Here is a 13,565-nt window from a genome sequence, read left to right as displayed (position 1 = left end):
TTGCTAAGTGCATATTGCAGGCTATGATAGATTTTTCTCACGTGATGGCTATCACGCCATCACGATGACAAGAGAAAAGAGAAGAAAGTGGGGTTTATCACTTTCACTTACTTGTATGGACAGAGATAGTATTCCTAGGAAGGAAGGTTGGGCAAGACCCTTTAATGAAGACCATGGTCTTCGTTAAAAGATAGAGATGGAAAATTAAAATTAGAGATAGAAAGGACCTTAAAGGCAATTCATCCAGACCTGCTGCTTCACAAACGGGAAAACTAATTATCAGTGTCAACAGATAATTAAGTAAAATGTGATCACATGAGCTTAACCTCAGTGGCTTTTCTGCTACTGCTGCAATTTAAGCAGAATGCTAAGCCCTTCTGCTAGTTTTTTTTTTTGTGCATTATAAGAAGGAATGACGATAGCCCAGCAGCGATTAAGCCCATTAGGGGATCCATTACTTGCCAGCAGTGATTATTATGGCTCTGAAGAACCGAGGTCTATCATTAGAGTTTAGAATTTCGAAACAGAGACTTCTAAATGTTTACAACACACTAGATATTATTTATTGTAGCTTTTGCATATAGCTGTTCAGTGACTTTTATATGACAAACCTTTGATTTTGTAGTTCAAATCATTAAATGTGAGTACGAAATGTTATGTATAATTATATGCCAGGCACTTTTCTTATTAACCGCAGGCTCACCAAAGCTTAAGGTTTTACCATCTTTTAAAATATTTTATTAACTACGAGTTTATCTTATATGAATCCAGAAAAGCCTTTGTATTTTTGTTGACAGCATGAATTGCAGTATTTGTTCTTTTTCTTTTTCTTCTTCTTCTTTCTTTTGTTTTTAGACAGGATTTTCTATGTGGTTCTGTCTGATATCAAACCCATAAGCCCCCTGCAGCCGATATCACAAGTGTATGCCATTATATTCAACTGAAATAATATTTGCCATGAAGTAATTTATTATCATGTCCTTCCAAACGTGTCTCCCAGTAGACTAAAATTGAACTTTTTTTTATTTTATGGAAAAGAGGAGATCTGATTTTGTGTCTAACACATTGGAATTTCCAGCAAGAATATTTTTCTAATATCAGTATTATATGCTGTAAAATAAAGGGGTTTATTTAGTGTTTATTTCTAACCTTCAGTTTAGTAAAGTAAACCCCTTCAGGAAGAACTATAGTCTAGAGGGCGCCGGTGACGGCTTTGCTGCCGACAACCGTTGAAGTGCCAAGGGATACAGGCTCTTAGCCCCTGCTGGCCCGCTGGAATCACGTAGGTGAAACACTGCCATCTTCCTGCTTTGGAAACTCTAAGCAAGGGACATGCAGTTTCAAAAGGAACAGCATTCTATATGTGTGAAGTCTGACTTATCTGTGCAGGAATTCTACTTGCAAAGCAGTCTTTGTTTTTCTTTTAAAAAGGAGAAAATTTATAGTTTGCATCTTAATATTACATGCTTACTAAAGTTGTACATTTTAAGGACCAGCAAGATTAAAAATAATAAGGCTACAGACAGCCCATGGGTGAAAAAGTATGGAGGTGATGAGCATGATCAATCTGCACACTGGAAAGAAGGGCAAGTGTGTCAGACAGCAAGGGGACCAGGCCAAGCTCACCAAAACCAGGACCGCGTTATCAGCTGGAAGCCTTGAGAGTGCCGTGGTCAGGGTCATAGGAGAAAATTGAGGCATGGCATTGTACATGCAACACAAAATCTAGGCGTAAAAGAAGCATTTGCAGATAATGAATGAGTATCAATGAGAGAATTAATGAACAAAAGCAGTTACATGACAAACCAGTGAGTATGGAAGAAAAGCTTCATTGTGAACTTCCAAAGGTCTGAGGGAAAAAGAATCCCAATTTTTCCCTGTAAAACGCTGCCCACTTGAGGGTCACTCCATCGGTCCCTGCTGAACAGATTTGCAAACAGGTTGATTCTGAATTTAAAGAGATAAAGCCCTGTTAAGGCTCAGAACAAGGGACCAGATGCATCTTTTCACATCTTTCCAGTGAGCTTGGGCTCAGAGCGTCAGAAGCCTGCAAGAGAGAGAAAGCCATTTCTCCCACCCTCCTCTCGTTTGCTTTGTGTTAAGAGTGCTTGTCTGTTAAGAATCTGCAGATAATTACTCTTTCTCAGTGCTGATTACGGCCCATCATCTGCCTGCCTGCAATACGTGCTTGAAGCTTCTGCAGGATTTGTTTTTGTTTCCCTGCTAATATGTGCACAGTGGGCCACCTAATTCTCTCCCTTCTACACAGAAAAATTATACCACAACAAACGTAGGAGAGTTTCCAAATTGTTCCTCATCTTTCATGTGGCAGTTATAATTTTAAAAATTAACAAATATTGATCTAGCATCACATTATATGGGAGAGGAAGGAAATGTCTTCCTATAATTTATTGTAGTTACCTTAGGTAAGAGTTGAAGGGAAAGTGGAATTGACTGGTGTTCAGCTCTGAGAGCCAGTACGTAAAATTTAAGCACACTATCTTCACCCCCCCAAAGTTATGAATTAACATATTTGCTAATCTAGTATTCTGAAAGCAATGGTTTTCTTTTTTAAAAAATCAAATTTTAAGTTTGGAACCCTTTCCTTCCCAGTGTTTGTCTTGGAAATCTGAGCTGTAGTTGGGTCATTTTGAATGGACATGTGTGGTCATGCCATGGGATACCATCTAATTCATCTCCCCCCCTTAGCTTTCACTAGACTTTCTCTGCTTTCTGTTGTGTTTCCATCTTTTTGCTTTTTAAAGAATATCTCTGGTTGTGTTTAGTTAATAACCCTTGGGTTCTCATTTATATTATTTACTTGGTGATAAAATTACATAATTGTGAAATTGCTAAGCAGGCTTAGATATCCAAGATTCTCTTCCTTTGGGGCAGTATCTTACTAAAAGGTTCATGAGCCCCAGTAGGAAGCCTTAAACAATTGTGACTGTGAGTCTCAGTTCTTGCTTCTGTTTCCCTGTGTTCATAGCAGTTAATCTGTGTAACACCGTACTGTTGAAGTGAAACTGTTTTCATTGGTAAGGTCATTTGCATTCATTACCTTTCATTTACGTAGAAACAAGAGGTAAGTGGCTATGAGCCAGTTCCCTTGTACACTTATAGACATAACCAACCCTAGATAATATTGCCTCCTACTTCAATACCCACCTTCATGTAACTCTAGTAGAGAAAATGCTGGAGTCTACCCGTTCCAGGGCTATTTTCCAACACATGAAAGCCTTCCACAGAAGTGATGGTGCATGGCTGTTGAATGCCCCACTCTGCACTGATAACTACTTGGTGGTCTATAGCAACTTCTGCAGTTTTCAGAGTCTGTAACTTCCTTTCGGCACACAGATACACACTGGATTCTATATCCAAAGAATTAATGTCCATTTCCTATGTCTGAAGTGCAAACCTTGCAGTTATCTAAAATGTACTTTCCAATAACTTCCCAGGTAAACTACATGGAAAAAAACCTGAATGATATGCTCCTCATTTAAATGATGTTAAGCATAGTTTGCAGTTTGAAAAATTTATGAATTATGCATTAATATTTAGCTTATAATTAAAATATAGATTTGCTGTAATGCAATTAAATTTTTACTTCATACTCCTAGGAGCTATGACTCAAATTGGATTACTTATGAGTGTAAAAGTATTTCTAAGGGATCATGCCTCAAAGTAGGCTTTGTAAAGTTTGAAGATAAAAATTGTTTTCATATATTCTCCAGTGTATATCCATCTCAGTTTTAAACTTTAAGCAAAGATATCCATAGTTTGCAAACTTTCAAAGCATTTTCTGGTGTGATTGTTTTGTATGATAGTGAAATCGGTGTGTGATTTCCTCTATTTAAAAAAAATCTCCATTTTCCCTCCACACAGTGAACATGGCCACAAGCAGGCTCATAGGGGCAGTGGCTGGCACCATTCTGGCCCTAGGGGTGATTTTTGGAGGCACAGGGTGGGGCATAGAGTAAGCATCCTCATGAGTTTCCTAGTGTCTTTCCTTGGTGCTTGGTGTGTGAGGTGATGCTTGAACCCTTCCACGTTTTGTCTTGTCGATCATGTCCTGTGCTGGTGTAATCTGTGGGGTGATGTGGATGTATTTGTGTCTTGTGAGTTTTCTCGTGCACTGTAGAACCTTCTCCTGTCTGGAACAATGTGGGGCATAAAACAAGGTTGGAGTGCTTGTTCACAACTAAGGCAAGAGCTCAAAGCTTCCTTTGCCCTCCCACTTGTAAGTTTTAAAGTACAGATCTTAATTTTTTTCCTATTAATTGGTGAAATGATTTTTATGTGTTTTAATTGAAGTATAATGAATTTGCTTTTAACACTCAAATCTATCTGCAGATACAGTTAAATACCAACAGCTACCACACTTTTTAAAGATAGTGAGAATGACAGCCACTGAATGCTTTTTTTTCATTTAGAATGCTATAGAAAGCTTTAACTCAGTTTTTTTCAAAAGAAGACATTAAAAACACTGTTTTCTTTCTTTTCTTTTTTTTTGTTATAACAATGGTTCACAGCCCAACTTCAAAGTATTCATAAACATCGGAGCAAGGAGCATGACAAGTGAAAATATATTAAGTTCAAACCTGCACAACCTTAGCAAGCAGCTGCAATTCATCTGGTTGGTTTGTCTTTCAAATATGCAGTGTCCACACTAGTGCATTGTCTGTCACTTGCTCATTAGCCTCTCCTGATGCTTGAGTTTAGCTCCCTCTGTACTTGATCCACACCCTCCAGATGGCTGAGGTTGCTAGGCACAGACTAGCTTATCAGGAAGCCCAGTTCTCTTCATTAACCAGAGTGTATTTACATACATATGGCAGGAGTCACCCTTCACACCTGTGCTTCTATTTACTAGAGTTCTGCTGACATTTCAATATATATATATATAGTCTAAAAGGGCATCAGGCCTGACCAGCTTTGGATCTTTTTAAAGAAAAAAATTTGAGACAAATTCTTATCTCACTTTATTGCTTATACCCATCTGGAACTTAACTGGGTGACCCAAGGCTAGTCTTGAGTTTGCAGCAATCCTTCTGCCTCAGATTCTTAAGTGCTGGAATTACAGGTATGAGCCCTCATGCCCAGTTTAGCCTTATGCCCTGTAACTCATGTTCCATCAATATGGTCTGTGAAGCTAGTTAGATCAGGAGAGAGATGGGGGGGACACTGAAAAATGGCTTGTATTTCTTTTTACCTATGAGAAAATGAAGCATGTAACAGTGCTAACATGTTTGACTACAATAACTTGGTCCTGTAAGTTGCACCTTGGCCAGATGTTCCTATCCCAGGGTCAAATTCTAGACATATGTTTAAGTGAAATTCTTCTTAGAAGAAAGGCAGTTTTCAAAAGATCACTCAAATGTGTTTTCTATATTACTTAGTGGTCATAGTTCAGTGCCTTTAGATATAGCTGAAATGATACATTCTGGTCATCCTTCGAGTCTTAGAGATGGCCAGGATCCACAAAATCTCTGTTGTGAACAGTCCTGTTGCCAGCATCCAATCCCATCCATCCTTTCCTGTGTGGCTTCTTTGTTGCTATTTATGCTTGTGACAGGTAAGTGTGAAAGTGTACATTCTCTTCCCTAAAAATAAAGTTTGCTGTTCTTCTTCATAGACAGTTCCCTCTTTACGTTCCATTTATTTGTGTTTGATTAATTAGTGAATTTTTAGAAAACAAAGACATATAGTACAATATAGTTTTAATACTTCCTGGCTTAATTGATAATGCAATGTTCACTTCATCAATAAGACTTCCAGGGACAGAGTTAACGTCTAAATTTCTACTCTTTAGTTTAGAATTCTACCTCAGGAATCACTTCTCATCTCCATTCTGTACTGAATCTGATTCCATTCTGTTTTCTGAGCCAACAGCATGTAAACTGTCTTAAGTGTATGTACATACACAGTACTATCAATACTTGAAAAAAACAATTTCTTTAGATTTCACTGTGGAGAAGTAGGGAGGAAATATGTGGAGCAGAATGAACTTTCATCAGGGCAGCTGTGCACAAACTTTCTGTGAAGGGGCTGGTGTAAATAGCTTTGTCTTCCAAGCTACATCACAATCATTCAACATCACTGCCAACAGCAGCCATACTTGGCATGGCTTCGCTACAACAAAATGTCTTTGCCCAAAGAGATAGTGGGGAGAGATTTGGTTTGTGGTCTCCAGTCTTCCGAACCTTGATTTATAATACAAGTCTTGAAGTCAGGACGGTCTACATTCCTGCCTCACATGTTCCTATGTGAGAATTCAATGAGATATGTCAGAAATGAATGGAGTTGATGCTCGCTAATACAGTCTCTAAAAGGCACTTACAATTCTCACTGCTGGTGTTTACTATCCTTGATGTATCTCCAAAGACCACTCAGATTCATGTTGTCTAGATCCTCCATGATTTAAGAGCATGCCACCAGAGACAAGCCTCATTCTGGAACTCTGTTGTACCCGCTTACACCTCTAGTACTATGTGGTTTCTGGGCAGAACCATCACCCACACCACTGTGGTGATGTCAGCAGTGGTGTCCACTTATGTGTCCAGAGAAGAGACCCTCCTATCCGGGAATGAATGTCTGTAATAAACTTATAGGTTTAGGAAAACCAGCAAAAGTGGCTAGTCTGTAACTTATGGGCAGGTATATGTAGCTAGCACTTGAAGGTATGTGGCTATTAGGGGGCACTCCTGTGCATATACATGGTAGACCCTGGAAGACGTGAAATTTCATCGTAGTTTAAATGTTTAAACTACATATAACTTTGTTTTGATCTTTAAAGGCTGAATGAAGAAGAATGGAGTTACTGTAATGTCTCCCGACTTATCAATGGTGGTCTCTTCATTTCATATTGTCATCTTCGATGTCTTCTCCACTTTATAAGTATGAAGTTTCAGATTTCATAGCGAGAAATGGGAATTTAAAAGACAGTCTCAAATGGAATGTAAAGGATTCTATTCCCTCCCCCCACCATGCTTCCTATAAATTACTCATAAATTTTAGGCCTCCTATACCTGCCAGCCCATTTTGGGGGATTTAACACTGAAGAATCAGGAAGAAATATCCGTGATTGAAATTTCTAAGCGAGATCTTCATTGGTTGACCTCTTTTGACTAAATTCTCATGGTCTCCCAGGACAGAACAAAAAAGCATTGAGAATGTGCTGTGTTTGTTGGAAAAGACTGTCACAGGGTCATTTATCTCCTGTGTTTGGCAAGCAAGCAGGTGGTGCCAATGCTAATGGAGCCTGGTTCCTTGTTTGCACAGATCTGTTTGATTTGTGATAAGGGTGGAGGGGAGAAAGAGACAACACACGTGCACTGAAGGCAAGCGGGGCTGATTTGTTTTTTCAGGAAGATGAACTTAACAGAGTTTAAACATCAGAGGCAAAGAATTGGGAGATTCTGAGATAAGTGATCCAACCAACTGCCAATGAAGGCATCTGACATGGGGTAAAGCTAAGACAGGAAAGCAATGAAAACATTTAGGGAAACTTGGGCATCCACCAGGGTTTTACCTCCTGAAGCTGCTTACCTGCCTTTCCATTGTGGTAATGAAAGTAGTTGGCTCACATGACTTTCTTCCCATGATCCTTTGTCACAGGTCCTAGTGCCACCAATCTCATAATAGGCTCCATCGCTGGTGCCATCCTGGTAGCAGCTATTGTCCTTGGGGGCACAGGCTGGGGATTTAAGTAAGCAATGCCGCATGTCTTTTTCTCTGTGGCTCGGGCACTTCTCTTTCTGCTTACATAACCTGGTTTTGAGTTCCTGCTACGAGACTTTGGGGTTAACAGCACAACCACAAAAAATATGTGCTTTTACTCAGAAGTGGGTTAGAAACAAAGGACATGGGGCTTCAAATGTCATCTTCAGGCAGACAAGGAAGAGTGAGCAATGGAAGGAATTCACTTGAATTTGAGCCAGAACACTTTAATAGAAGACATTCTAAATTATAGCAGCAAGTCTTCTAGGGTGCTTTAATGTATACTTAGGTGACCAAGGAGACATATTGGACATAAATACACATAAATTCCTAATTGTTTCTGCAACACTGATTTATAGTCCATAGGGGTTTCCCACAACCTCAGTCATCATGTAATCATTGTTTTTATATGTAACTTTGTGATTTGAAAATCTTTTATTTACTTACAAATATTTTTAAATACTTTTATTATTTCTCTAACCAACTAAATCTGGAAACAATGACTTTGTGGCATTTACTGTAACATTTACATAGCTGAATGGCTGGCTATGCTTCCATAATGATTTTTAATTTGGATTGCATATTGATAACCAACATTTCTAAAGTAGACCATGCTGGATAATCACAGACAAACCCTACTGTTTAACATTTTTAAACAGATTTATGATTTATCTGGTTTGGATATTTTGTGTCTCAGATTCATTAGCGAATCACTTTCATATATTTTGAGCTATGGTGACTTGATTTTTATTATTTGTAGGTAAGCCTTCTTCTGCCAGATAAATCTCTTTCATAAATAAAGTTTCATCCGTATCTTTTGGGATGAATTTAAGTGGGAAATTAAGCCTTCTGTCAAACCAAAGCCTCCCCACTTTGCTTCCATCCAGCCACTCAACGGAGGAAGCTTTGCTTAGAATGAACATGGAGTGGCCTTCATTAAACCAGTTAGAATGCTATTGTTAGAAGTTGATTGTGAAAGAAAAGATACCAAGATGCGATCTAAATAAATCAACTTTTTCTCTAATTTGTTGTGGTATTATGGTTTAGTGAGTATGCCCATAGCATTGGTGAGGCCTCTACTTGGCAATGCGTATTGAATGGGGCTTGTTTTCTACACAGATGTCTATAAAGTTGGACTTACTTAGTGAAGTAGTCATTTTGGCATCAGCATGCTTGCAGAAACACACAAACTGAATAGATACCTGATATTTGGATTTCTTTTCATTTGATGGAGGCTTTGTCCAGCCCACACCACTTAAGGGACATCTCAGATGTTTGGATTTTCCTCATTGCAGAGGAAAACTTTTCTTAGTGCCCCACTACTGTGAAAAAGTCATCACATATTACAGAAATTGTGTATTCTATTACAATGCTTCCTTTAAAAAAATTACATGTGCCTCCAGAAAAAGAAATTTGGCTCATTCCGTGGCGCATACCTCCTAAGCATTAAGAAACATTAATTTCAAAGATCCAAGAAACCATCTCCTGTGTGTCATTGCCACGCAATGCCACGCAATACCAGATGTACTGTTTCTTTGTTCATGACCAGCGCACATTGTTCTGTAGCAGGACCTCAAAACAGCAGCCTGGCTAGCTCTCAGCTTGAACTGCATGTTCTGGGGGAGAAAGAAGCCTTTTTCACTGTGCCGATTAGTGGGTTAGGCTCTGTGCAGGTGATTTCCATCTAAGAAAGGCAGATGTCCATTTATTAGAAGAGCAATTCACAAGGTGAGGGGTTGATGCAGTCAACCAAGCAAGGTTCAAACCCAGCTCCCCTCCCTTTGCCTGGGGACTGTGATACCGGGACACTTCCGGATGACTCAGTTAAAGTCCCTTCTTATTTCCTGCTACTGTAATGCTCACCTTCTGGTAAAGTGTAGAGAGGCACAACCCTGCACCATAGCGTGCTGTAAATATATTCATGCCTGGAGGACAACAGGCCAAGAATGTCTCTCAAATTTTAATTTCTGCTTTGTTTAACTTCTGGAGCTGGAATTTGGAGACACTGTTGTACTCCATGCTGCTAGTGGCTATGCAGTTTGCTTTGAATCTTAATGGTGGCTGGGGTTTGTGTAAAGCTGTCAACTGTTACTTGTACCTCACAATGAAAGGCTGTCTGCGCTCAGTAACAGTGCTCAAGTTTTCCCACCACTTGGGCAGCTTTGAAGACAATTAGGGATAATTTGGAAGTACTGAATTGGAAGCCTTTCAGAGTGTCACTGCGTTCAGTGTAAATAAAACCAGTTTCCTTTAGAAGCGGAAATTGGAAATAGCTGTAAAGAAGATTGTTCTAGATAGTGATGTTGGAAATCCTTCCTGAAATGGGGGCATTATTTCCAGAAGAGGAGCGAGCAAAGTCGCCTGAAGCCTTTGAGGGTGTGTAAACTTTAAGATGAAAAGAACAGGTGCAATTGACCTGGAGATAGCACTTTTTCCTAGTGTCACATTCCTCTAGATGTGATTTGCTGAGTAATTTAGGCGTGGAAGATAGTCACGGCCATCCTTTACCTGCATAGGCATACAGAGAGAAGCGAGAAACAACTATGCTGTCACCTGCTATCTTACTGATTCTTTCCTTACAGTACACACTTCTGGATTAAGTGTTGAAAGATATGACTTTGGGAGGATTTTGATATGTGCGAGTGGGTATACTTTATGTATATAAGGTCATGCAAATGTATCACAATTACCGTGATCCAAAATTAACACAAAATTAGGTTGTCTCTTTTTTGTAAGATAGTAGAGTCTGAAACATTTGGTTAATGTACACAGTCCACATGCAAAGTTGTAGAATTCCCTAAAAAGAAAAAGAAGTGCTCTTTGTTAGGATTCTTGTTATTGAGTTCATGCATTCAGATATATCGAGTTATGTAAAACTGGCATGCAGGGATGTTGGTTAAATCCACACTCCATGTTCTAGAGGTCTTGAGGCTGCTAAGGCACGATTGAGAGGGTGAGTTTCCAGGTGTTGAGAACCTTGTGGTTCATTCTGAGGTATTTGTAGAAAATAGGCCATTTGTGGATACAGGCCATGGCACACCAACCTGTCCCCCTTCTTCCTGCATCTGCCTGTACTGTTCTTGGCCCATACTTTTCATCTTCACCTACAGAATGAAGCTGTGAGTTGTGGCCGGGGGATCACTAAGCTCTGTCATGGTTAACTCATGAGCCCCTGATTCCTAATTCTTGCTGAATAATAGTGATACTCAATTAAACTACTAGAGTTACTGCTTTTTACTGGATATTGAAACAAATGAAATAGATGATAGATTATTTTAGTAGCATCTTCCCCAAAGCTTAGGGAAAATGGAATGTAGATTTTACATATGCATTTAAAAATTAACAGGGTTGTTATTATCACCTTAAAGAAAAATATTTATGCAACACCCCTGTCTTAATTAGGGTTACGACTGCTGGGATAAAGCACATGACAAAAACAAACAAACAACCAAACAACTTGGGGAGGAAATGGTTTGTCTTACACTTCCATATTACAGTCCACCATTGAAGGAAGCCAGAACAGGAACTCAAACAGGGCAGGAACCTGGAGGCAGGAGCTAATACAGAGGCCTTGGAGGAGTTCTGTTTACTGCCTTGATCCTCATGGCTTACTCAGTCTGCTTTGTTATAGAACTCAGAACCACCAGTCCAGGGGGGGCTCCACCTATAATGGGCTGGGCCCTTCCCCACCAAACATTAATTAAGATTGCCTACAGCCCAATCTTATGGAAGCATTTTCCCAATTAAGGCTCCCTCCTCCCTGATACTATAGCTTACGTCAAGTGGACATAAAACTAGCCAGTACAACTCCCCAAATTGTAATATAAGAATTTAGGTGTGAGCTCTTGTGCACAATATTTATCAGTATTACAAGTGATAGCAATGGGGAAAATAAGTTCTTGGTGGAGCATGAAAAGAACATGAAGGTGACAGTGGCATATTTTGCTGGGATTGATTCCAGAATGAGTGTGGGCCCTCCCACCATGTTATGATGTCTTCATCTTTGGAATTCTGTCACATGCCCCACTATCCCACCTGGTCTCCATAGGTTGCAATGACAAAGTAGGTTTCCAGCATTGCCAGCAGAAACTGTATTAACCTCTTAGGGCAGTCCCTGATGAGATGTCCCTTTAACAAAGTTGTAGTTATCACAGGTGGGTCTGTCCCTGAGAAAGCACTTGCATTAGAACCCTCTCTTAGCTCTAAGCCATTTGTTGTTAGCCTGGGGTACAGGCTGTTCCATTTCTTCTGCAAATAAAAGATTGCCACAGTTGGTCCTTCTCTAAAATGACAGTTGAAGGGCTATAGCCAGAAAAGTAACTGAATCTTGATGAGGAGTGGAAGTATTTTAATTTTCTTAAAGTTAGGACATAGAATAAATTTGAATCAGTTTCTCTGTGAGCATTGTAACTAAATTCCATGTAATTTTCCAGTTCAGAATACAGAGCTGCATACTTATTGTCCAAGACCCTTGGACATCACCATGATGTCAGACTAACCAGGAACACATGTGTTTCCTTGACTCAAATCCCTAAGGATGTAAACTCAATCCAAGGTGGCCTAGAGGTTAGGTGTGTGTTGGGGGTGTGGGGGGGCTTGGTGATGGACATGGAGGCTAAGATAAAGAATGTGACAATAGTTGGCTAGAGATAGCTGAACAGTTAAGAGAACTTGATGTTTTTGCAAAGGACTGGGGTTTGGTTCCCAGCACCTACATGGTTGTTTGCAACAGACTAAAACTCCAGTTCCAGCAGATTTGGTGCTCTCTTCCTGAATCCCAGGACAGTGGGCGTGAGTGAATGCACTTATATATTTGCAGGCATAACAGTCATACACATGATTCTTTTAAAGGTGATAGAAGTAGGTAACTCTACATCCTGTTCAAAAGACCCATGGTAGCTTATTGTTACCTAGAGATGTTTAATGTTGTATGGATGTATATGCATATAATTACAAGCATTAAAGGCAAAAGCTTAGAATTCCTACAAGTACAAAAAATTGATAAAATCGTGTCATTGTAATACCTAGGGATTTTGTTGATGCTTTACAATGGTCCAGAAATACCTTCCTGGTTGTCATAACAAAGTTGCTTCAAACTCCAGTGAGCAAAGAGCATTCAGACAAAACAGTTTGGCAGGGGAGCCAGCAAGGACCTGTTGATTATAGTTTTCACTTTCACATTAGAACTGAAGAAAAAGAGCCTTACGTTCATACAGGAAATTCAGGACAGGTAGTGCTCAATATACGGTGGCCCACAGTAGATGGATGGCCTACCTGTGAGGGACCCTCACGGAGGGTTTACTGGGTTATCCTTCTCTTCTCACCTGTAGTTTCCTTCTCCCCTGCACTTCAGCTTGCTTTCTTCACTGCTAGGACTTCAGTGGAAGAGAAAATGGCCTCCAGTCTGCTGTCGGTACTGTTCAGTGAAAACATAGGGCTCTATAGGGTACCGACTTCTTAGTCTGACCAAAGAATCTAGTAATCCTTTACAATGTTGTTCTATGGGAGGAGTGCAAATTAAGTTTCAAAAACAGATGTTGAAGAGGAGCATACACTTTTGGACACTGGAGTTTCTTGGGTACCAGGATGAAGTAGAATTTCAGATCTCTCTTTAGAAACATGTCACCAGGTTGTTCTGACCTTGGATATGCTCTGCATTTGGATGAAAGAACTTAGAGATGGTTATTGTGATCATGTCCTGCTCAGTGCAAGTTGGGTTTGTTCTGTCCTCAGCATTTACCTTTAGTTGAGCTAGTTTGATGTTTCTCCTGAGTTCCAATAATGGACAGCTGGCTTGGGTAGGGTTCCTGGTCCTCTGGAGTAATTTCTCAAGGATAGGCAGTTGA

General features: G+C 39.8%; 1 protein-coding gene across 3 annotated transcripts in view; it reads left to right on the top strand.

Moving 5' to 3' along the window:
* Adam23 (ADAM metallopeptidase domain 23) overlaps positions 1-13,565 on the top strand; it is a 148,450-nt gene that overhangs the window by 130,055 nt on the left and 4,830 nt on the right. Inside the window, exon 25 of one of the 3 annotated variants that reach the window (XM_040753456.1) lies at positions 3,886-3,976. The exons of 1 other annotated variant lie outside the window; for it this stretch is intronic. In XM_040753456.1, coding sequence (XP_040609390.1) covers positions 3,886-3,976 — 91 coding nt within the window. Of the gene's footprint in view, positions 1-3,885; positions 3,977-7,617; positions 7,709-13,565 lie in introns of all 3 variants that reach the window. One more of the 3 variants, XM_040753455.1, reaches the window with a different exon arrangement.

This window comes from Mesocricetus auratus, unplaced genomic scaffold (genome assembly GCF_017639785.1).
Source record: "Mesocricetus auratus isolate SY011 unplaced genomic scaffold, BCM_Maur_2.0 Super-Scaffold_100010, whole genome shotgun sequence".
NCBI classification, from domain to species: domain Eukaryota; kingdom Metazoa; phylum Chordata; class Mammalia; order Rodentia; family Cricetidae; genus Mesocricetus; species Mesocricetus auratus.
The sequence above is the reverse complement of the archived record's forward strand: the minus strand, read 5'-3'. Positions and strand labels throughout refer to the sequence as shown.